The sequence below is a fragment of the Mytilus galloprovincialis genome, chromosome 5, assembly GCF_965363235.1.
Source record: "Mytilus galloprovincialis chromosome 5, xbMytGall1.hap1.1, whole genome shotgun sequence".
In the NCBI taxonomy this organism is placed as follows: Eukaryota; Metazoa; Mollusca; class Bivalvia; order Mytilida; family Mytilidae; genus Mytilus; species Mytilus galloprovincialis.
Window position 1 is genome coordinate 32813346 of NC_134842.1, and position 26646 is coordinate 32839991.

The 26646-nt window shown below is 33.8% G+C and overlaps 1 protein-coding gene across 2 annotated transcripts; it reads right to left on the reverse strand.

The window, feature by feature from the left end:
* Positions 1-818: 818 nt before the first annotated feature.
* On the reverse strand, positions 819-21477 carry LOC143075632 (telomeric repeat-binding factor 1-like). 2 transcript variants are annotated; one of them, XM_076251121.1, is made up of 10 exons: positions 21319-21477; positions 19382-19611; positions 17938-18030; positions 10338-10487; positions 8041-8099; positions 7572-7680; positions 6635-6701; positions 4747-4777; positions 4092-4168; positions 819-3362 (listed from the first exon to the last, which is right to left on the reverse strand). In XM_076251121.1, exons 1-10 carry the CDS (start codon positions 21443-21445, stop codon positions 3088-3090), a joined length of 1218 nt encoding a protein of 405 aa, XP_076107236.1. In that variant the 5' UTR covers positions 21446-21477; the 3' UTR covers positions 819-3087. The 2 variants fall into 2 exon arrangements, with proteins under 2 accessions (XP_076107236.1, XP_076107235.1); XM_076251120.1 differs by having other exon boundaries at positions 17905-18030.
* Positions 21478-26646: the final 5169 nt, after the last annotated feature.

The following is a 26646-nucleotide window of genomic DNA, read 5'->3' on the forward strand; positions in this document are numbered from 1 at the left end:
GAAACGCATTAAATATAAGAGGAGAACAACGACAACATTAAAATGTAACACACACAGCAACGGACTAAGCATTAGACAAAATCCGTTGAGAATAACCAATATAACATCAAAACCAAATACATGAATTTGGGATAGAAAAGTACTGTGACACGTCTTATAGTAATGTGAGTTCACACTCAAGTATAGGAGCCAAAGCAATGTAACAGGAGCCATCTTTCAGTAACTGGAAGAATTCTTAAAAAGGGTTTCTTTTCAAGTTCAGCCTTTCTCTTTTATAATCTCTATACTTTTTCAGTTATGTGCTTTTGTTGTACTAACTTTTTCATGTTCTTTTTGCTGCCTTTTCGTAAGTCCATTAGGTGATGGTTTTTTAATGTGATGGTTTACTTTATAGAAATTTGTAATTCCTTGAACATTTTAATTTGTGGTTCACCTGTACCCACAAAACCAACAAATATTGGTATCCAATGAATAATTATGAATCCACAATATAAGGATAACTGTTTAGTTTCCTTCAAATTGACCTGGTGATCTGAGGCAACGATTAACTCAGACCTTGAAACCTAAAGGAGGATCTTAATGGAGCCTCATGTGTGCATTGTATGACACACCAACTAAAAAACATTAACAGGTGAAACTAAGGCTCCAACTCCTCATACAAAGTTTACATCAGATGGATTAAGCTATTCTTTTTTGGCCCCATTCGGTTATATTTCTCATACATTGAATTTTAGGACATCCTTGAATTATTAAATTTTGGGATTGCGGCCGAGTGTTCCCAATAAAGGTAAATCTAGAGAAGCACTTTAGACACAACAAATCTTTTGAGTTTTATTTTCAATTTCAATACATGATTTGAATAACTGTAATAAATGAAACATTGTTAATAAATCACATGTATATGTTACTAGACAATTACTTGTATATAACATGTATAAATTGGGACCTTTAGAGAAGGAAAAAAACCTTATGTTTTATGATCATGATATAATCATTTTGCTTTTGACTGCTTAGAAGAATTTTTAATTATAACCTACAATAATAATATTAAAACATACATTACAAAAAAAATGCATTATCAACAATTAAATGAATGTTTTTTCATAAAACTAGAGTCTGATCATAAAACATAATTTTAACAAAAACATACATAAAAAAGTCCATTTCACAACATAAAAATATAGTTGTGATTATTCAAAATGTAGTTAGGCTAAAAGGATTTTGATATTAATTTCTACATTGGTGAATTGTGGAAAATTATAAAAGGGGCACTAGCTACGAGATACATATATATGAATATGATTTTGTTTGTTTCAATCAATATTCATGTGACCTTCAATTTAGAGATTGGTTGCGCATGAATTAATTGTTTAAGGCCATTAAAAGGAAAAGAATGTCAACATTTAAAGTGAAACAAAAGTAAACCATTTTGTTGACTGATGTGATCCATTAAAAATAAATCTTATACAGGTAAAAACAATAATATTTTTTTTTAACCTACAACATGAAATCAAACATACCTTAAAAAATCCAATTGCACAAGGTCACCATCTATTTATAGTTATGTTTTATGTTTATATCAGGTTATGTGACTATCAGCAGTCTGATAGTAAATAAGATGGTGTCTAGACTAGAATACACATAAAATTCTCATATACTTCATCGAGTATATTCATTGTTAATTGTTTATATCAGACTTATTGTAAATTGGATATACCGTATATCCATTTTTTTTCTGTATAAGCAATTGGCAAGTTAAATTTTTGCTGTGTACCGGTATAATTTTCGCTAAATGGGAAAATACAAGGTGTGTACTACAAACTAAAATACACATATTCAGAGATCCTACAATATTGTACAATAAAGTCCCAATACTCCAAAACCTAAAATCATACAGTTTTTTTTTATTTGAAACTGAAGTTATGTCAATATATTTAAACAATTTCTCAAAGTTATTTTAAAGATTAACTTACATGTTTAATAATTAACCACAGAGTGAATGTAATGTTTCCCAGTAGAAAAAAAAAGTCCATTTATAAGTAAAATACGGAAAAACAGAATTTTATTTTAACAAAATTTACTTCTGGATACTTTCTTATAAACATAAACAAGCTTCTGTCAAAGTTTAGTACAAACCCAGGATAGTTTAAGTTAGTTATTAAAATTTTAAAAACTTTAACCAGAGTGAATGTAATGTTTGCTGGCAGAAAAAGTCCATTTATAAGTAGAATTAGGGGAAAAAAAAGAATTTTATTTTTACCAAATTTACTGCTGGATACTATCTTATGATCATAAACAAGCTTCTGTCCAAATTTGGTAGAAATCCAGTATAGTTTAAGAAAGTTATCAAAATTTTAAAAACTTTAACCACAGAGTGAATATTTGTGGACGCCGCCGCCGGCAATGACACCGACGCAATTTAGGATCGCTATGTCTCGTTTTTTCAACTTAAGTTGAAGACTCGAAAAAAATCTTGAGTTAATACTACAGTTAACAGGGAAATTTTGGCAGCAGTTTTAATACCACTATCTAACATGTTTAAGTGGTAAAAGTTGAAACAGGAAATTAAAAGACTGCAAATATTTCAATTTTACGGAAATCCAAACACATGAAGATTTAAAAATATTAGGCTTGCCATTTGGTTTTATCACTAGATTTAAATACATGTATTAAAACTGTACATTTCTAAATAATTTATAAAAAGATCTTAAATAGGGCACAGGGACATCGATAATTCCAAATGATGCTAATCTAGATTTTTTTGGTAAATCGTGAAAATAAGACCGCAAAAATTTTCCAGTTTACTTCTCATTTTTTTTTTACAAGAAATCATTCTTGAACAAGATATAATCAAATTATCTACCGTAATTAATTCATAATAATTTTGTCTGATCAAGCAAGATCAGAATTTCTTGAAAAGGCTGTGTCAAAATTCTATTTATTGACTGTTAAGCAGAGTTGACAACAATTGAACACCAATCAACTAACTATCTCATTATCTCATCTGTGAAAAGGAAGTTTAACAGACCAGGAGGAGATGCTTGATAAACTAAGCATTACTTGCAATGGTCTAACAATCAAAACTATTCACATTTTTCCACATTCTTTATACAATTTTGCAATCAATGATTCATTATTTAAGATACATCGCCATCTATCTTTAAGTTGTACATTGGTTCTAAATGTATGTAATTCGTCCCTTATTTTAGACCAGTTTCCTACGCCATGCTTTTTTACTTGTTTATAGAAGTCTCTTGATTCACTATAATTCCATGGAATTCTTTGCCCTTTCCTGGGATTTAAAATGGAGGATTCAGCTTCCAGTCCAAGACGTTTCCGCAGAGGTGATATTTTTTCACTGCCTGCAAAGAAAAAGCAAAGAATCGTGGATATTGTGAGCCAGGTCATCTTATATTATTACACAAAAAAGGATATTAGACATGGAAATTATTTGTTCATTCAATCATTTCTTTAATATTTTGTTTTTCAAACAGTTGTTGGATGCTCTTTTACTACAATGGAAAAAATGCACATGTATGCCACTTGGTTAAAAAGTCTCATGACATTTGTAGATCTAAATTTTCAGAAATCAGTCATAAAAATTCATTTTCCAAAAATAACGGGGTTTTCACAAAGAAATTTTGAAGGCAAGCCATAAGTATTTTTTTACCATGGTGAGTCATAGAGTCAGAAAGTGAAATCTTATTGTTATATCATTTATTATTTAAGTCCCCATGACAAAATAGAGCAAGGAAATGATACCCAGATTTTAATACTTTTACAGCTTTATCATAATGCTAGCAAGTTAAAGGTTTGGTTGACTTGATTGCTTTGTTTGTATACATGTTTGCTCAAGCATTGTAACTAAGATTGATATCTGCAAACAATATATAAAAGGTGGAGTTAAATGGATGAACTAACGAACTGATGAACAAATAGACGAACGAAAAAACAAACGGATGCACAGACTGAACAACACAATGCTCCTTAGTGGGCATATAAAGTTTAATGCAATAATTAAGAGCAAGTAGTTTTTGATTGAATATACTAAGTATGCCCATGTTAAACATTGTGAACTATCTTTTACTTACCACTCTCATCGTCACTGATTCCATTATCAAACTTCTTTGGTGTACTAGTCTGTCGACCACTTCTCCTCTTTCTTAGTCTGAAAGATTTAAAATAAAATCAACTTATGGGAACTTGATGTCATTCTAAATATTTAACATGGTCTCTAAAAGTTGTTTGAACAAGCTTTAGTAACTGCAAAAAAAAATTCATCAGTACTTATTATACTTTGTCATTTAGTTAATTGTGTTCAGTACTTATACCACAAGTCAATTTCAACTTTCCAAACAGTTTGTTCTGTACAACACTGTGGTTAGGGACCAGTTTGAGACTTTACAGAGATTTAACGTGTCTGTCCACAACCTGGAAACTGTAGTCCAGTGCTTGTCTTTTGGTCCTCTGTCTTATTTGTTCCTTCTTCAAATGTAATAAGTACAATTCAAGTTTTCTTTTGAATTTTTTAACATCCTTTTTATCCTGAGAATCATTTATAGCATGCCATGTGGTTGGTTTTGGTCATTAATGTAGGCTACACACCCTTGTCTTTTGGTCTGAAGTTCAATTTTTATTAAGATTACCTAGATTGAGTTGTCCTCTTTAAAACTTAGTGTACATGAAAATGTGTGGTCGTACTACAAATTGTGGTGTAGAGGTCAAGCTAATAAAAATTGTACAAACCTGGAAGTATTTTCTTCAGGTTCTGTCTCATCTGAAACAAATAAATATTATACTTAAATATATCATTATAAGATTAAAAAGACAAGTTTTACTGAAATCTATACAGGAATAAAGATTCTCTTTGGAAAAAATGTATTTTCAGACCAGAAAATAGATGTGATTTTTTTATAAATAAATGGAGAATGTGTACATGTTTGCATATAATGTTATAAAGGGACATAAATCAAGATGGTAAAGCAACCAACCCAAATTCAAAATTGTTGTGTTGCAATAAGCATTTTGTATAAGTTTCATAAAGTCAAGTAAGAGAATGTAAACTGATTTTGAGATGAATGTAAAGATGGACATGGGTAAACAAGTGAAACTGCGAGCTACTGCTCACTGATGATACCCCCGCCGCAAGTGGATAATATTAATAGTGTAAAAATATGCAAGTGTTCGGTAAACAGGAAGTTGTCGAGTGATGAATCTGAAAACGCATCACACAGTAAAGCTGACTTATATAAATCCTGAAACCAAATTTCAGAAATCCTTGTATTGTAGTTCCTGAGAAAAATGTGACGAAAATTTTCAACTTGGCTATCATGTGTAAAATCATACAAGTGTTCGGTAAACAGGAAGTTGTCGAGTGATGAATCTGAAAACGCATCACACGGTAAAGCTGACTTATATAAATCCTGAAACCAAATTTCAGAAATCCTTGTATTGTAGTTCCTGAGAAAAATGTGACGAAAATTTTCAATTTGGCTATCATGTGTAAAATCATACAAGTGTTCGGTAAACAGGAAGTTGTCAAGTGATGAATCTGAAAACGCATCACAAATCATACAAGTGTTCGGTAAACAGGAAGTTGTCGAGTGATGAATCTGAAAACGCATCACACGGTAAAGCTGACTTATATAAATTCTGAAACCAAATTTCAGAAATCCTTGTATTGTAGTTCCTGAGAAAAATGTGACGAAAATTTTCAATTTGGCTATCATGTGTAAAATCATACAAGTGTTCGGTAAACAGGAAGTTGTCAAGTGATGAATCTGAAAACGCATCACACGGTATGGCTGACATATATAAATGTTGATACCAAATTACAGAAAGGGTGGATGTGTAGTTCCTGAGAAAAATGTGACGAAAGTTTTGTGGGACGGACTGACTGACGGACGGACTGATGGACGGACGGACGGACTGACAGACAGAGGTAAAACAGTATACCCCCCTTTTTTAAAGCGGGGGTATAATAATAATGGTAATGTATATATTTTTTTTATGTATATAGGTCCAGCCATGCTTAAAGACTTTTCCATTTGTACAAGTGTACCAGTACATTTGAAATGTATACATGCCCATGTTTGCCAAAAGAAAATGATGTCATTAAATCATCATGAAAAATTCATAAGTCTTTGTTGGGAAAAAGGCCTGAACAAGCATCTCTGTTTTCTTATAGCATCCTCTGCCTTGCATTTTGATTAAATGACTATATTTTGATCTGTATTTGACCAATGACTCAAATCACAATCAATTGATCTCTAACACAGCAAATGCACAGATACACCTGTGTTTATAAAAGAAAATATACCCATATTCATCAATTCTTCAACCTCAAAACATAATAGCGAATTTCAAGTTAGAAATCTGTCAATTAAGTAAGATACATGTATCATGTGTATGTCATGACAATCTGTACAATACTGGTTTGACTGTTCTCTGTTTAGATGCTTTTTTTGTTTTTAAGTTCTTCAAAATCTAATATTTTTGAGGTCTCATACATATTTCAAGAAGATTTTCAAGAAACATGTGACTAATGTAAATCAGAATCATCCATTTTTCTATGCATCTCATTAAATGCCATACCCACTAAATTTCAAACCGACAGAAAATGGGATCCACTAACCTGATTCTGTGTTGTTATTATTTACACTGATTTCCATTTCTTCTATCTCACTTTCCTGAATTTGCTTCTGAAAATAAAACACAATTGTGCTCCAAATAAACTACACATTACTCATTTCAAATGTTATGGCTTTGCTATATATACATTTTATTTTTTTTCCAAAAGACAAAAATCTCTTTTAAATAAATTTCAATTACCTGAATTTAATTCCAAATGGATTTGCAAGGCCTGTACCATTACTGAGGATTCATTCATTTTCATGGGTACCAATTTCATGTAATGAGGAAATCTTGAAGTTTAATGGAAATTTGATTTTGCCAAAGTTTCCATACAACCCAACATTAAATTTGTGTTGAACCTTTAATTTCATGGTTTCACTAGTACTGATGATATTCACAAAAATTGGTACCCACAAATAATAATGAATCTACAAAATTTACAAAACATTATTGCTATTTTGTGCATTTTTCCTTTGATCTTTTTTAGTGATAATTTTTCATATCATGCTACTCGCTTGAGATGGAAAATTATCGCAAGGCACATGGTTTTGCTAATGAAATTGACATAAAATTGACAACTTTGTCATAGGTAAAATAGCGGTAAACAGATTATTATTGGATATCAACTTGATTGCTCTTCTCGCTTTCGCCTTTGGCCAAATAAAATAGTATGTGTGGTTCCAGTTAAATCTTTAAAAAAAAATAGGGTAGGTAGGGAGGGATTTTTTTTTATTTTATGTTTTATTTTTACATGGAGTCTATGGGAGCAACACTCTGACTTTAACAGTGCTTAATGAAAAATGGCCAAAAAATCTTTAGGGTAGGCTATTTTAGAGACTAAAAAGTAGGGTAGGTAGGGTTACTGGAACCACGCATATATTTCATTTGGCCTTACCAGCTCATGCCAGAAAATCAACGATAATCTATAGATAACTTACAGTCTCTCTTATCCTTTGTAACTTAGTTTCCAGATTCTGCTGAGCTTTTGGTGTCAGAGTCTTGATGTCATTACTTGTCATATAATGCTGAATTTCTGTATTACTAAATCTACAAATACAAAACAGTATTAAATATTAACTATAATTCTTAATTTCAATAATTTCTAGGTGAATTGACTCTTTTATAATTCAAGGCTGCTTCTAATTTTTCAAGAACGACATATATTCCAAATCAAATAATGTTATGTTGTTGATTTTCATTAAAATTTCAACCACTATGATATGACTTACTTCCACCTTTTACCATTAACAAGTTGTACAACCGAAACTAGGAAAAAATGTTACTTTTGAATTTTTATATAACAATCACAAATTATTCAGTGTTGATGATGCTAACGCTGCCAAACAGCAAACCTATGTTTTATTGCAGAGCGGGGATAAAATGTACAGTGAAATACATTAATCTTACTTGATTGTTCCTTTCATTAAATCCTTCATATGGCTATTCTTCTCATAAGACTCAGCTTGCTGGAAAAATATGTAATTATAGATGAAGAAGTATGTAAATATTATCAATTATTATTTGCACACCTGAAATATGTATAGCATGTGTAAAGAAAAAAATGTTTGCAAAGTTGACCTTTGAAGGATTTGGTTAGTACTCTTATATAGATATAGGAAGATGTGGTATGAGTGCAAATGAGACAACTCTCCATCCAAATAACAATTTATAAAAGTAAACAATTATAGGTCAATATACGGCCTTCAACACAGAGCCTTGGCTCACATCGAACAACAAGCTATAAAAGGCCTCTAAATTACTAGTGTAAAACTATTCAAATCTATATATAAAACGAGAAACAGGTATAAATAAATAAACAAAATATGTCCTTTTTTTGTCATTTAGGTCTTCCACCATTTCTGTTCTTATACATCCTTGGCTTTGAATTATTTGGCTTTGAGCGTTTCTGATGAAGTTAAATAAAAAAAATGTTCATAAATATTAATGGAATGGCAGAATGGGTCTAGTACTCAGTGGCTTATAGCAACAGTTGATATGATGTATGTTCATCTGTCCAGAAATACAAATATTCAGGTTTGGCACATTGTCAAGAAAAAAAAGGTTGAATACAGAAAATGTGTCAATCTCATCAAACAGTCAAATTAAATATGGGTTTACCAATTTACCAGAGTTCACAAAGCTTTTTTGTATTTTGTTAGATCATGGACCAACAGTGCTGGTCCTTCAAAAAATTTGGTGGTCATTTATTGTTTCAACTGGTTCATTCGAAAAATTACAAATTCCAATGAAAACATATAAGGTGGAAGCAGAAACACCAGTCTCAGGATTAGACTCAGGATTAGATCAAACAAATTATATTGCAACCTACTTTTTGTCAACAGTAAAAGTCAGACAATTAGACCAGTAAAAAATGTTATAAGGATGGACCTCACCATATTTTGTCAGTCAGGACAAACAGGTCAGAATGTTTTCATAAACTATGTATGTCATGCAATAAAAACAGAATAAATAGGCAGGGTTTTTTTTTTATTCTAAAAAGTTTATAATGGGAACATTCAATTGTGCTTCTTTAATATGTCGAATAAATACTTGAAGTGTGCATTGTGGGTAGCCAGATGGTGTGTAAGTCAAACTTAGGTTAAACAAAGAGCTTAATGCATGACAAATTCAAATATAGTCCTGACAGTAGAGATAAAAATCAATCTTTTATCCTTTCCATTTTTCTATGTATTACAAATAATGGTTCTAACAATAACAAGCTGTTTAAAGGTTGACATTTTAACCAAAAAATATTTCTGGAAAACATAAGAAAAAAGGGGAATGTGTTCATGGGACTCGGATGATCCCCTGCTTGCATATCATATAAAGTTTTAAAGGGACTTAACTGAAGAACAATAAAAGTGAAACTACCCAAATTTGTACTTGATCTGAGGTTTGTGGTAATAAGTATTGTGTATAAGTTTCATAACATTTCGTTGAGGCAAACTTTGGTTAGATACAGAGACGATTTTTTTCCATTTGTAATGGGGCATAACTCAAGAATACAAAAAGTGATTCCACCAAATAAATTTGATCTTTATTTTGTGGTAATAAGCATTGTGTACAAGTTTCATAACATTTGATTGTGTAAACTTAAAGTTAGAGAACAGAAATGAAAAATTAAGCAGCTTTTCCATTTGTAAAGGGGCATAACTCTAGAATGGTTACATTTACATCACCAAAATTTAAACTTGGTCTTTGTTTTGTGGTAATAAGCAGTGTGTATAAGTTTCACAACATTTGGTTGTGTCAACCTTAAGTGAGAGAACAGAAGCAATTTTTCCATTTGTAAAGGGGCATAACTCTAGAATGGTTATATAAAATGATCTAAGTTTTGTGGTAATAAGCATTCTGTTTAAGTTTCATAACATTTGTTTAAGGTACACTAAAGGTTGTAATGATAGACACTACAGAGGGGACATAAAAATATGTGTTTTGTAAATACCTGCAGTAAGTATGGTATGCTGAAGCTGTTATTATATGTGTTTTGTAAATACCTGCAGTAAGTATGGTATGCTGAAGCTGTCATTTTATGTGTTTGGTAAATACCTGCAGTAAGAATGGTATGTTGAAGCTGTCATTATGTGTGTTTTCTAAATACCTGCAATAAGTATGGTATGCTGAAGCTGTAATTATATGTGTTTTCTAAATACCTGCAGTAGTATGGTATACTAAAGCTGTCATTATATGTGTTTTCTAAATACCTGCAGTAAGTATGGTATGCTGAAGCTGTCATGGATGTCTGATAAGTATTCCACAGATTTCTTCAGAAATCTTTCATAGGTATTAAACTTAATATAGGAATGATCCTTGTCATTGGAAGCTATAACTTTCTGTAAATTTTCCACTGCATTCTGAAACGATAAGACATCATGGAAACTATTCTTATATGTAGTAACCTACTGTTTATCATGTACATGTTGTACACACACCTTAACAGTGAAAAACAAGTCAACATTTTTCAGAAATGCATACAAACTTGAAGTGATATTCATATTTTAACCCTTTCGCCGATGAGTCCCGGTTTACCGGGATTCACGCTTCAGACAGCTGACGATGAGTCCCGTTTTACCGGGATCGGAATACCTCTTTTATATTTCCCGCTCAAAACAGTGAAAACATGAGTTATCTTTCTTTGATGAATACCCGGATGAAAGTGTAAACATGGCGCTTCCGTTTGTTGAAAACCGTGTCAAAATCAGACGAAATTTACGGAATTTACGAGAATTTGAAATGAGGAAACATTTTTTTTGAAAGAATATGGAAGAATTGAAGCCAAACTAGTATACTTTTTTGACATAAAATGTCGTTTTATGTACAAAACACTTGGAATGGACATCGTTCAGTGCGAGGAATTTGTGCAGCCTCATAAAATTTTTGAAAATTTTGCCGTTTTGGGTTAAAAAATTACGATTTGGGGTCTTAGAGCAGAATTTTGAGAATTTCACCTAGATAATGCCGAAAATTTTAAAATTTGAATATTTTATGAAGAATAAATTATCAAAACATGAACAAAACTGTGAACATGGTGTTAGTGAATGAAATAAATACACAAATAACTACAAACAAGTTTTTATTGACATTTATTATGAAGATCTCCCACTTGAGTAATAGTAGCCAGGGAAGCCATCGTCTCAGAGTAGCTTCTGTCTGGGCAGCAATCGGTGAAAGGGTTAATAAGAATATGTTCCTGTTTTATTTTCATTAAACCAAATTCACATAATTATTAAATTTTATGCATAATTTTAAGGCAAATCAAATTTTTTACTATTGATGGTTAGCATCTGGTGCTTGATGATCATCCAAAATACATAAAAAACAAGAATGTGTCCAAAGTACACGGATGCCCCACTCGCACTATCCTTTTCCATGTTCCATGGACTGTGAAATTGGGTAATTATCTAATTTGGCATTAAAATTAGAAAGATCATATCATAAGCAACAAGTGTACTAAGTTTCAAGTTGATTGGACTTCAGCTTCATCAAAAACTACCTTGACCAAAAACTTTAACCTGAAACTCCCACTTTCATTTTCTATGTTCAGTGGACCGTGAAATTGGGGTCAAAAGTCTAATTTGGCTTAAAAATTAGAAAGATCATCTCATAAGCAACAAGTGTACTAAGTTTCAAGTTGATTGGACTTCAGCTTCATCAAAAACTACCTTGACCAAAAACTTTAACCTGGACGGACGAACGGAACCACAGACGGACGGACAGACGGACGGAGCCACAGACCAGAAAACATAATGCCCCTCTACTATCGTAGGTGGGGCATAATAAATGCAACACCAGGTAGTTCCGTTAAAAGTAACCAGATCTTTTTACTGTAAAGGCTGTCAATTTGCAGACAATTCACTGAAAATCTCAATGTATAATCAATCGATATATTAAACATATTTCAGGTTTGTAAATCAGCGTTTGGTCACTCCAAATCACCAGCAACCATCATGATTTTTCAAAGGAATAGATAGGTTTTGGAATATGAATAAATTGGATTGTGAGTTATTTCCCTTGATCACCATTTTGGAGAGTTAGTTGATTTTCTTATTTGCCTAACCAAATCAATTATCATGTCGTACAAATAAGTCTGATAAGAGATCCTTTCTAGATCATAATGATAAATCAAGCAAAAATAAGACTTTCCTTTCTTTCTAAATCATGTTGTCCATGTCCTTTTTTGTACAGAATTTTCTTTTTCATATGTTTTGTATCTAAATTTAGAAATATTTGTTTTAATATATAATTGAAATTGTTAAATCAAAGTGCTGGATAGCACCTCTGGAAAGTTTGCAACTATATATGTGTATTATTTTAAATAGGTCATGTAGGTTATAGACGTGTATTATTTCAAATATGTATTTAATCACAGTTTTGATTTTTCAAACTAAACTATTGTCTTGCCAGCAATTTCCAAAATACACTTTTTAGGCCCCATTTATGGGCATTATGTTTTCTGGTCTGTGCGTCCGTCCGTCCGTCCATTCATCTGTCTGTCCCATTCAGGTTAAAGTTTTTGGTCGAGGTAGTTTTTGATTAAGTTGAAGTCCAATCAATTTGAAACTTAGTACACACTAGAACACACCCGTGATATCTTGGGTCTGTGACTGAATTAAAGTATATAACTATGCGTAAGCCTTATTTTAGTATTGGGATTGTCATCTGATAAAGTCATGCAGTATATAAGATGCACAGTTTTCTCTGCTTTCAAAATCTTTCTGTTTGAATCCGTCAACCTGGATCTTATCAATTATTGGTAATATTAATTACTGCTGACAAATTGGACCTCGTTATTTTAGTATTACAGAAGTTCCCTATGATTTAATCTTTCTAAATTAAATGCCAAATTACAGTTTTTACTCCATTTTCACAGTCCACTGAACATAGAAAATGATAGTGCAGATGGGGCATGCGTGTACTATGGACACATTCTTGTTTATACTTCTAAATTTTAAGACTGTTTTAATTTCACCTGATAAATGTATAACCGAAGAAAGCTACAAGTCAAACTTATATATAAGGGTATATATACTTGATAGGGTAAACTGAAAATTTCACCCCTTTACAACTAGAATGGTAAAAGTGACGCCAACAAAATTCAAGCTTGACTTGTGGTTTGTGGTTATAAGCATTGCGTATAAGTTTCATAAAATTTGGTTCAGGAAAACTAAAGAAAGAAAACAGAAATCAAGTTTGGGATGTATGGATGTACGTACAAGTAAGGGACGTACATACTTATAGAAATCAAAGCGCTGTAAGCGCTGAAGGCAGTTAACCAAAAACCAAGGCAACCGTAATTATGAAAACCGTGGCAATGTTGCCTCAACATTAAACATTCATATATAGTACATTCATGTTTATCTAATGATTTATTGCAAATAGTCTACTCTATATGTTATCAAGGTTTCAAAAGCAATGCATATATCAATGTATATTTTTTATGGTGAGTCTGCAGTGGTACAAGTTCCCAATGATTGCAGTTGTTCTACTTGGTAGTTAACCTTGGTTTTATTTGACTGCTAGAAGTTCAATTTGACTTAGTATAAACATGTAATAGTATGAATGGACTAGTTTCCCTGGAAAGAAAACTGAGTGTGTGTTCTATAGTACAAAAGTTATGAGACACGAATCAGACAAATGTTCACTACAACAGGGATCAAAGGTGAGGTCTGACTGACCTGCCAATAGTAAATGTAAATGATTTGTTATTTTGTCCCATACATATGAATATATATAATTTAGGGGTGGGGATCTCAACGGCTTTCAAGTTCTCAAACAGGTAGGGGTCAGCAGAGGATTTAGGGGGGCAGGGGCCCGGCCCCCCTTTTTGGGAAAAAAATTGATTGTTTATATAGGGAATCACTGAAGCGTGACTGGAGCGGGCCCCACTTTTGAAAATTTCTGGATCCGCCACTGGGGGTAGGATGACCCTAGGGACTTCCCCTACATTTCATTTTATTTGCTATATCGTCCCAAACATGAATATATATGGTTTAGGGGTGGGGATCTCATTGGTTTCCAAGTTCTCAAACAGGAGGGGTAGGGTGACCCCAGGGACTCCCCCTATATTTCATTTATTAGTTATATTGGCCCATACATGAATATATATTGTTTTGGTGTGGGGATCTCGACCGTTTCCAAGTTCTCAAACAGGAGGGTTGGGGTGACCACAGGGACTTCCCCTATATTTCATTTGATTTGTTATATTATTTATAATTTTATTGTTATATATATGGTTTAGAGGTAAGGATCTTGACCATTTCCAAGTTCTCAAACAGGAGGGTGAACAGTGACCTCAGGGACTCCCCTATCTTTCATTTGAATTGTTATATTGTCCCGTACATGAATATATACGGTTAAGGGGTGGCGATCTCAACGGGTTTTAAATTCTCAAACAGGAGGGGGATGGGGTGACCCAAGGGACTCCCCCTATATTTCATCTGATTTGTTATATTGTCCCATACATGAATATATATCGTTTAGGGGTGGGGATCTCGAACATTTTTTTAAATTCTAAAACAGGAGGGGTGGGGTGACCCCCAGCGACTCTTCCTATATTTCATTTGATTACACCCCTTAAATTTGCAAAGCATGTGTTGTTCTCAGCTTAATAAAGAATATTCCGATAATTTTACCTCAAATTTTTTTTAGCCTCGCTCTGCTCGGCAAAAATTTAAGTTTGCGCCCGTCCTAACCTAAAATCCTGGATCTGCCCCTCATATGGTTTAGGGGTGGGGACAAAGAATGCCACCTATATATCATATGATTTACTTACATTAAGGTATATATAATATAGTTGCATTATTTGTGAAAATAAAGAAAGAAACTTTCCGCTACTTTAATCTGAGACTACTATAGTAGTCTCAGCTTTAATTGATCCTTCAAAATTGAGAAAAACAAATAACCCTTCGAAATTGCAGTAATATGTTTACACTTTAAAAGCATCTCACATGCATTATCATCATTTATTATTTATAAAGAAAATTTAGACTGTGACCATGAACATGTATATTGTTAGATATACTGTTTTCAGCTGTCACTTTGTATTGGATTTTTAAATTAAAATTTGTCAAAAAGTAATTTTGAGTTTCTGAATAAAATATTTTTCTGCTTTTTCTTTCTTTTACATATATCTTTTGGTTTACAATTCCAGTGTTTATATTCATTTACCATGCATAGATGTATTTTTTCACCTGCTTGGATTTATTTTGTAAATGATCGCCTAACCCGGAATTTTACCCTTATCCGCTTCCGGAATCGGATCCGATATTGTAAAATTTTGTCTTCACGGCCGCCATTGTTATGTGTTTACAATGTTGTTTTTGTCAATCAGATATGATTTTTAAAAACTCGAATTTATACAATATTTGTCGGTGATTTTCTGTATAAAGCTAGCGGTTGAACAAAATGAACATCGCTGTCATGAATAATAATGATAAAAATAAGTTTTTAGCTCGTTTAATTGGAGACTTTGGTGAACATGGTAAAAAGGTTTGCATAGTAATTTCTTATTTTCTTTCAAGTGGAAGGTGACTACGTCGGGCGTGGCTAGAAACCAACTATCCTATTCGAAATTCCGCTTGCAAAAGTGGAAGGTCGCGGATCTCGGACCACCGCTTATTTACACACCTGCCTCCAAATTGAAAAGCTACGGAAATTTCTTTTTCTAATTTGACATTGCCGCCAACAGCATGAACAGTTGAACTTATTATATAATAGACTACTGACGTAGTTGTACTACGTATTGATGACAAACAATATTCCTACGACTTTTGTCATTTGGGAAATCTAAACTACTTGTCTTAAGAGATTTTCGGCGATTAAATATTTCGTACAATTGTTCTTTGACATCTTAGCTAAAAGCACAAGTCATAATGAACTACACAATGATTCTTAATAAGCACTACTTCCTATGTGTAACTTTAAAACTTTTGGATAAATCGACGATCATTTAAGTTTTTTCTGGTCATATTTTTTGTAATCCAGAATAAAAAGTATTAAACAAGTGTCCAATTAGTTATATATAACATAATAGCGAGCTAGATAATAACAATGGCAAGTATTTCAGCATTTATTGGGTAGAACACAAATCTAGGGTGCTCGCATAATGCAGCTTAACTGCATAAAAAACAAGGATACAACTCATTATGGTGGGGGAATAACAATAGTAGTATGACCTCAGGAATAAAAAGTTTATATACACTAGATTCATACAATGTTGATCTGAGGTGCTTATAACCCTACAACACGTTTTAGTTTCTGCTGTGTAATCACCATTGAGGCAATGTTTTTTGAATTTTTTGTTTTGAGCCATTTATTTGATATACTAGTAATCATTGTATCAGTCTTAGGACGACACATTGTTAATTATACATGTAGGTCAATCTTAAAGAATTTTACTGCCCCAGGAAGTGTGAGGATAAAAAGTTCTGGATCCGCTACTGCATTGTTAAGCACTAAGAAAGTCAGTTTGCTAGTACAATGTACATGGCCCGTGACAAATGTTATTAAATAATTTTTTACAGCACTTGTCTTTAGCTTGATCTCCGTCTTGATACACTGAACTATAATATTCTAAGAAGTAGATGATGACTCGGTTGCTTTTAAATTATACTGATGCTATGATACTTATTGTCATTAAAACGTTTTTTCTGATGTCTGTTGTCAGTTTGATGCACTTGAGCATGCTGAACAAGTGAAGGTCCTCATATCCACATTGGAATGTGAAACATTTAGTATTCAAATAACAGAAGTTTTCAAATGATGTTTGCTGGGAACAGTATATCTAACATAATAATATATATGTTCCTGATGTTTGGCATCAAAACTTTCAGATCGATGTCAGTTTTGACAAAAACAATGCACTTTTCTATTAACACAATGATTAAAGCCGGTATTTACCTTATTTACATTTCTTGGCGTGAGACATAAGCCATATAATTATCGATTATTTTATATTCTATCACCTGTGTATTGTTAAATAAATCAAACCATTATCACTTGTCAATTATCCGACAACTTGGTCAAATATCAACTTGTTCTCGCATACCGGACTCTTTCGATATTCTCGGGCTTTTACATATTCAATAATAAACAGTTGTAAATATCATACATAGTAAAAAAATAGTGTGGGAAAATGTTCATTCATGAAATATTCATGAATGAAACGCTGCCTCGCGTAGATTTCTTTTGATTTTCTTCAGCCAATGGCCGATCCGCAAAGTAGTTTTGTGATACTTATTTGCAAAATGAAGTTAAATTCATCTGAATTGTCGGTAAACATTTATTCCTTTTTTATTCAAGCTGTAATCTTTTCAAAAGAGTAGCAACTCAAAATAACCAAGAACCAGAATTCGAACACTAGTACTACATTATCTTGGAGCAGAACATTGCGATAGTCTGTCTCACTGGAAGTTGAGGCCGACGCCTATGGAAAGTAGCTATAGCAAGCTATAGCAAACTTTCCAAAAAATCAACAGGAGTTATTACCCTTTATAGTCATTTTTTAACTCGACTCGTACAGATTTGAGAAAAGGTATCATCTAATGCTATCTAAATGCAAATTGTGAATTTTTCATTTGCAAAACTATCGGGTCAGAACTTTGTTAAAACAAAGAAAAATATCGTACAAATTTCCATATTAATTTTATCACAGACGTCAATGCACATTTGACAACAAATGATGCTTCACCTCCCTTGTATCTTATTTGCTGATTATGGACAAACAGCAACATTTTTGAAGAGGCCTGTAATTTGGTCAACCTTTATTCCTACCTTATCAACTTGCTTTTCCAATTTATTTAGTACCTTTTCCTCTTTAGATGAAGGTTTCTTCCATAGCCTTTTAAAGACATCTTTCCCTGCTTCAAAATCATCAGCTCTGCAACACACTAAAACAGCCTGAAATAATATATAATAAAGTAAATATCAAGGCTATTATGTATGCCTTGTATATATGCAAACAGGGTCTTTGACAATCTTGGCAACCAACTCAATTCTTGCACTGATAAAAAGGTAAAATCTAACAAGTTAATATTAGTACCTACTATTAAATTGTACTCTATAACTGACTTTCAAGTTATAAAATTGTTCAAACGTTTTGATCATTCATAACAGATGTTAAAGAAGTATAATGTTCTGTATATATATTTTCAAGGAAGCTAAGAGTTCCGAATGGTGAAGTTTAAATAATCCCTAAAAAGTTGTAAATTTTTTGGACGCCATCACAATTGGTTATTTCACAAATTATATAAGATATGTGTCTAATGTCGTAACTTCAATCCTGTTCCCTTTTAACAAATGTGACCTAATGAATTACCTGGTTTGCAATAACATGAGCAACAAGACGGATGCCACATGTGGAGCAAGATATGCTTATCCTTCAAGAGCATCTGAGATCACCCCCAGTAAATTATGATGGGTTAGTGTTGCTTAGTCTTTATTTTTCTATGTTGTGTCTTGTGTACTTTTGTTTCTGTCTTTTTCTTTTTCATTTCGTTATCAGTTTATATTTAATCTATAAGCTTTGAATGCCCTCTTTTTCAGATCAAATTGTCTGCCACATTTATATTTTTTTGTTTGATTGAAAGCCATGTATACAGTCTGCACCAAAAACTTTTTCAACTACTAGTCCGAAGATCAATATTCTGACATTTTTCTTATTGGGCCATGCAAAGTTTTGTAAAAACTTACTAGTCCGAATGAAATTTTACTAGTCTGGGGCATCGGACTAGTGGCTAACCGTGCTGACTGTGTATAATTGTCACATGTGTTGTCTATTCTGTTATACTTATATGACAGAATACTCACAAAACAATTTTACAAATCAGATGTAGTACTGTAAATTCAGAAATTAATGCGAGGTTTTTATTATTGCGAAAAATGCGACTGAGTTGTAAACGCAATAATTAAAACTCGCATTTTGAAATATTTTATATGAATTTAACAGGATTTTTCTCAAAATCGTAAAAATTAAAATCGCATTTAAGTCTAAAATGACAAAATCGCAATAATAAATGCACACAATAATTTCTGAATTTACAGTAAAATAATAATTCATATAAAACTGGTGTACCATCATGACCATTGAAGAATGCATTGTACCCTAAAAAAAATCTATTTTTGAGATGTACAGGCCAGTATATTGTTTCACAAACACCTAAATAATTTGTTCTCCCCAGAATTACAGTGCTGTACTTGTGGTAACCATGCAATTTCAGATTTATTCATCTTGTATTTATTTGACCTTCACCTGTTTCTTGACAGAGGTTCTCATGGACTCTAAACAATTGGCATGTTTTTTCCCCACGAGTGGTTCAATACTATCAATATTCTTTAGAGCTTCTTCTAATGCTGTTATATCACTGTTGACACTATAACGAGTTGTATGGTCACTGCCATCAGATAATCGACATAAAAACAACAAAATCTGAACTTTCTGTTTTCTCTCTGTGGTAATCATGCATGGCTGGGTTACTATCCCTGCAAGTAAATTACAAGGTCAAATTGCTTATTTCTCTAACCTTAATTACCTAAAAAAAAAATTTCTTAAACCTTTTGTTAATATAAACATATAAATAATCAAGTTTCGGGTTAATATTTAGCACTCATGTATAAATTGGCTCATAATGGAACAGTAGCTCTAGGTTCTGCAAGATATTTTTTCAGGTAAATATGGTGACCCTTCAGGTGTAGACTGAGCCTTTCAGATCTGAAGCTGGCATGTCAGTAACAACTACAATGTAGTAGTCCTTTGTTGATTTATATTGATCTTGTCATTTTGTGCAATTTTCTTCTGTTACCTATTCTAACATTGGACAATTAGATTTCTTTTAAACCAAGTTTAATCATGTTAATAGTGTGTATTGCTATCTATTTGTTTATTCAACATTAGGTAGAATTGTACAGGTTTTGCAGGTGGGAGGATTGAAATCTTTCTAAGATTTTCTCACTGTGCTAAAAACCTATTGTTGGCCCCAGGCTGTTTTGCTCTTTGGTCTGGTTGTTGTCTCTTTGTCTTAGACACTTTCCCTGTTTCTAGTCTCAATTTTAATCACACGATCTTGCCACATGTAAATACATGCATCATTTGCATGGGTGCATAAATGCTGTTTAAATTACAAGTGCATTGTAAATTATTAGCTGCAACTTTGTTTATATCATGATCATGACCATATGTACATGATGTATGTATGTATGTACTTCGAGATTCCGCCAATTTAGACGCACCCCTTGATTGACTGCAAGGGTACAGCGGATCCATGTACACTCCCTAAGAATGGAGATCTAGATGTGTCCTTTACAAAATTATCCCACCATCAGAACAAACCCCACCCAACACCGCCCAAGGGAGCGTGTAGGACACCGGGAAGTCTGTTATTATGGATCATAAGAATCAGAGAAAGGTTACCATCCATTAAAATTAAATTAAATAAACAACTAAGTATAACAAATTCAATGCACAAAAATGGCTGTGTTTACAATTAGGTTACACAATTTGAGTAAAGAAAAAATGGTTCAGTCAGATATTTGGAAGGCCTAGTTCCACTAGATATATAAAAGCATTGTGTATTTTGGAAAGAATAATAGTTTGAAAGATCAACTTCAAGTAAAGACTAACATGACTAAAAGAGGTTGTAAACATTGCCATATTTGTCTAGTGGTTAAGACCGATGGTTACAGTGCTGAAGGTCCCGAGTTCGATTCTCACTCGGGGTGCTAAAAATCTCAGTACATTAGAAGGGTAATTTTCACCCTCTCACACACATCTCTGGTACCCAGACCGGAGTTTAAACTAGAATGGGTACGTTGGGGGCCTCGGTTGGTCAAAGTGTCCCTACTTTGACCTGGAGATCAACCTTCTGATATCTCTCTGGTTTGTCTGTTTCCACCGAGTGGCCCGGTGGTTCTCTCCGAGTACTTCGGCTTCCTCCACCACAATAACAGACTTCCCGGTGTCCTAGCACTCCCTTTGTGTTGAATTGGGTGGGGATTGGTTGTCCTTGAAAAAATAGTTGTCGTATAAATATACGTTAGTGACACATCTCCATTAATCCCGTTAGGGAGTGTACATGGATGCCACTGTACCCTCGCAGCTTTCGAGGGGTTCTTCGGATATCGGAGGCATTTACCAGAACATACATACATACATATGGTGAACCTTAATTCAATTTCTATATCATTTAGTACATTGAATAAAATCTCTAGTTGTCTGTAAGTCTATGTTGTTTGTACTTGAGAATTCCTTCCAAGCACGTTGGTATGAATAATCTAAAATCCAACTATTAACTCTTTCCGCTTCTAATGTTCCCGCCATCTTTATTGTAAATCCAGAGCCAACTGCGTATGACGAAGAATCAAATCCGGATTAGAAGGTAAGTAAACATCTCCTAGTACTAGGTCTTGTTAATTTTATTTAGACTGAAATAAATTGCTTAGCTTCAGTTCAAATATTATCCCAAATTCCTATATCATTTCATATAAAATCATGTTTAAAACAATGGTATTAGTACTAAATCGATGTATTTTCTTTCTTGTGTATGAGCTTCCTATCTAAGGAACACCCCGTACTGGGTAATCAGGAGTATTTACAGGAGTGGGTAAATCAAAGATTTATTTTATATTTTTAAAAGTTAATTAAAATATGGGTTAGAAAGAAAAAAAAAAGACAAAGGTAAAAATAACCGATAAAATAAAATAGTGTAAAAAAGGTCCAGTAGACGTGCTCTGTACATATGGTGGAAAGGTTAAGAGATAAAAATACCAATCAATTGGGGATGGAAAATATTCACAGAGGATTAAAAAATGTACATGTTTGGAGACATAAAATCTAAAAATCATCTTATCCAACACAAGTAAAAAATAAATACTTGATTAAGTACGAAAAGTCACTAAAAGTGCATTGTCTATAATATTCATTCCTTGAATTCACATACTTCCATTTGAATTTCACTTGATTTCTAAATTCTTTAGAAGCTGTTACATAAGCGGCAGATATGTATTTTGTAATGTTTGATGTTCAGAAGTCTCTGGTCAGTGACTCGACATTCATCTTCTGGGTTTTACTGAGGTTTTGCAGATTGTTGAACACTGAAAAATCAAGCAAAAGTGCTACAATGTTTTGGTTGATGTTAAAGAGTTGTTCCCATCCTTTGCAGCCTATGATATTTGTGACTAAACTGGACCCCTGTTGTGTTCACTTATCGCTACACTGACAACAGGTATGGCCTAAATCCCGTGGTCAGAATTCTGACCACGGGATTTAATAATTCGACGAGACTAGTACATCATGGGCTATGTTTAATGATTATGTATTATACTGATAGCAAATCAAAGAAAAAATAGCACATTTATTACCCTACTGAGTTCTTAAAGGAACAAAAGATACCGACTCAGTTTGTCAAGAACATGTTAACACGCTCGTTGGTCATTTATCTGCGCTACTACCATGGGGTTAATTAACAGATACTTGTTTATTTTGCGGCATCGCAGTATTAACATTTAAGGTCAATTTCCTATCACTTTAATTGGCCAATTTTATTAGCGAATCGTTGAATTTGTAAGACTCGTCCAATTAATGCCAATGTGACAATAGCTCCAACCCGTTCCTTCGGTGCGAAGCTGTAGATAGAACGGCGGACCAGTTTAATTTGTGACCAGGACTTTGAGAGGAAGGAAATACTTCATACGAGTTTCCCTTAAAGCTGGACAGAATGTTAAGACGTGCGTTAAATCTTCGTCCTCCCTATGACACAGCAGGCATGTTGCATTTATCTTGTATTGGCTAAATTTGTATTTGTCGGCCTGTACCAAGTGAGCATACGAGCTTTGATCATGCTTTTCCGTACATCTAATAAGCTCTGTGATGCAAATTCCCAGACTGGGTGGACAATACCTATCTCTAAGATGGTTGTGTTAAGTAAACTCAATGAGGATTTTGACTTTGCCGTTTCTTGTAGTTCATAGGTCCAGTATTTGTTGATTGTGGATCTCAGGGTTTTTTCCATACAACTTTTGAAGGCAGTTAATAATGTTTGGCAGGTTGTATTGTTGTAGCAGTAAAATTGATTGATGAAAGAAGCTTTTAGGATTAATTTTTTGGAATTGACGGATATTACATTTTGTCTTTTAAGAATTTCCTTTAATTTAGAGTTGTCACAGGCCAGAATTGCATGTAAGAGTGTCAGTTTCTTTCTTCTCTCCTTCTACCGGTAGGACACCCAATAGTAAATAAATGACAGGAATAGCCGTTCTTTTAGAGAATGATTGAATTGATCTGAGAGTTTCTTTGTGAAACTTTTCCAGTAGTTCCATTTGAGCTTTGGTAAGAGTGAGGACTTCCAAGCCATACAGGAGTCTAGGCAATACATAGCTTTTGTATATATATTGTAACGGAGATTTTGGGATTCAAGCCGTTGGTTCCATGTAGACCTGAGTTCATTAAAGAATACTTGGTTCTTCTTGCAGATTTGATGCGATCCTCTATGTTGATATCACATTCCTTTCTAGCTGTTCGTTTTATACCAATATGTACCGTTTCTTCAGAAGCAGAAATTACCTTTCCTGACATGTTCCAGGAGTAAGGCTCGGGATTTTTTGATGATTTATAGTGGATAATTTTGAATTTAGTCGGGTGAATAGTATACTGATGTTGATTTGCATATCTCTGTAGAATGTTAATCATCACCTGAAGTTCATCTGGATTTGAGCTCAGTAGTGCTACATCATCAGCACACGTTGGTGCACCACAGTATATTGTGCCTAATATAAAGCCTAAGGAGTTTTCTTCCAGTTCTTTAAGAAGATCTTCAACAAATATTTTATATAGGTGGGTTGATAGAATACCCCTTGTCTAATTCCTTGTTGGATGTTAAAGTTGTCACTGAATTCTCCCTGCCATTTGACTTTGGAGGTAAGACCGCTGTAGAAGTCTTTAATTGGTAACCATATAATTATCAGGGTGTGTTCCACGGTCGAGAAGCTTGTCAAGAAGAATGGTATGTTGGACGACATCAAAAGCTGATTGGACGTCAACAGTTGCTAGATATAAGGATAATGCACTGCTTATTTCACATTTACACTCGGAGTTTATTCGACTTGCGAAGAGTGGCCAAAGACCTGCAGTAAATCCAAATTGTAAGTCAGTACTGGAGTTGATAAAGAGTTTGCCAAGAATGCAGAATTCGTGTATTTTAGAAAGTACTGGAGTCACAGTGATGCCACGGTAACTATTAACCAGAGATGGATTTTTTTCCTTCTTTAAGACTGGCGTCAAGATTCCTGATTTGAAGTCTACTGGGACTTTTCTTTCCTGCAAGATTTTATTGAAAATTTTTGTCAGCACTGGTTACACGGTATGTTGAGCATATTTAAGATGTTCTGCACAGATTCCATGTTCGTCCGCTGATTTTCCCGTGTTTAAGTACTCAATTGCTTGTTTTACTTCCTTTTCTGTGTATGGTTCAATTGATGGCAAATTCTGACTGAAAGTTTCCTCAACTATTTTCTGTCTTATTTGGCAGAGTTCCAGATATGCATTGTCATATGAGTTCTCTTTTGGAAGGCTGAGATCTTCGTAGTAGTTTGCGAAAGCTCGGCTTTGATTTTGGGAAGAGAAGTCAAATTTACCGTCAATTTCCAAGCCAGATGTTTTTGTTTTAGACTTTGATTTATTTCTATTAATGAGTTTGAAGAAGAGTTCAGATGAAGGATTGTCCATAATTTGCTCGTATAGCTTTCTCCTGTCAGTTGCATGTTCTTGTCTCTGTTGACTGCGGACTTTCTTGTTTTCAATTTTGAGATCTTGTTTGCTTTGATGATTTTCTGGTTTGCCCAGAGCTTTCCATTTAGAATATAGTTGTTTGCAGGTTTTGAGATGTTTCCTGACTTTCGGTAAGGCTTTCCATTTTGGACCTTTTAGCTTGGTTATTTTTGTTGGGACTGCCAGATGCGAAGCTTTTAACAGAATACATGTAGATGTCAGAGTTTTAATGTTCTCTGAGGTTGTTTTGTCTCCCCTTATGTCAGTTAGTTTTTCTGAGATAGTATCCCGCGGTACAGTTGTTCATCAATCTCATTCCATTTCAGTCTTTGAACAGTCTTTTTATTTTGATCAGAGAATTTTTCAAGCAGAGGGACAGCAATATTGGTGATCATTGAGACAGGTACATGAGAGGAGACATTAGATGATGTATTTTCCCAGATCTCATGATTACAATAAATATCCCTGTTGTTGGTCAGTATGTAGTCAATTTGAGAAGAAGATTGCCCTGAATGGTGGAAGAATGTTTTTTGTTCACCATAATTTCCGACAGTAGATAAGTTCATTTCCAGATTGTTTCAAAAGCTGGTCATGTTTGTTATTCCTACTAGTAGAAAGAGTACCATTTAGACCTCCGCAGACAATTACTTGGTGAGTTGATTGATATTTCTCTATAATTGAGTGGATTATATCCAAACAGTCTCCATATTCATACTGTGAATCGGTTTCCCTTGTTGGCATGTAAGTATTAATTAAGCAGATATTCCAATAGCGACAATTCTTTCGTTTCCATCTGGAAGTTTTTTAATCTGATTGTTCCAAATTTTTGGCCAGAGAATGGAAACTCCTGCTTGACCTCTAGGAAGTTTGAATCCATCTAGTGGTTCGTTGGAGTCATGACATCTGGTATGGTTTTCCCATTCAGGTAAGAGATTATTAAGGAAGTTAGACTGACAATCCCAGAGGAAGTGTTCTTGGAGGCATATGATATGGGAGTTGTCGAGAAGTGAGTGCAGAAAGGATGTATTGGATTTTATCCCTTCAATATTACATGTAGTTAGTCTGATGTTCTCGGTTCTACTAGTAATTCCAGACTTTCCTTTTGTTCTGGAGGTTTCTCCTGGAGGCAGTTGTTCCGAAAAGGGGAATTTGACTTGATGATCCCTGTTCTATTTGGGGATTGAATATTGTCTGTGGCAGATATTTGGTAAGTTGTTTGATGGTTAGACACCTGAGATTTTTGCGAATGTTCTATTGGCTGATGATGAGTTTCAGCTGTGGTAATGAATTGGTTGCTATGAGGAGGATCCAAAATGATGTCAGCATGTTCTTTGTGTATTTCTAGATTTAAATAGTTGACTATTTCTGAATCAATTGGAGTTGAAGAAAAGCTAGTAGTGATAGACTCATTTTGTGGCTTTGACATTCTTCCTATGTTTGTGTTTGAAGAAGGTTGAAAGGGTTGCTGGTTCTTTTGTTGGTATCTCCTGTTTGTCCAGCCTCTTTGACCAGTTTCCATTGATACCGCCTGTGGTATGTTTTTAGCCATTCTTGCCTGTAGGTTTGAGATAGGAGCAGGTCTCGTTGAATTCTGGTTGAAAACCTTGTGATTGAGGTTGTGCCGACCTGAGCTTTGTTGAAGATGAGAAACTTGATGTTGAGAGCCTGGATCAGTTCTAAATGCATTAGTGTGGTATATATGTGGCAGAGGAATAAAAGGTGTTGGCATGTGAGGTGCCCTGTTCCCGTGAAAGTCC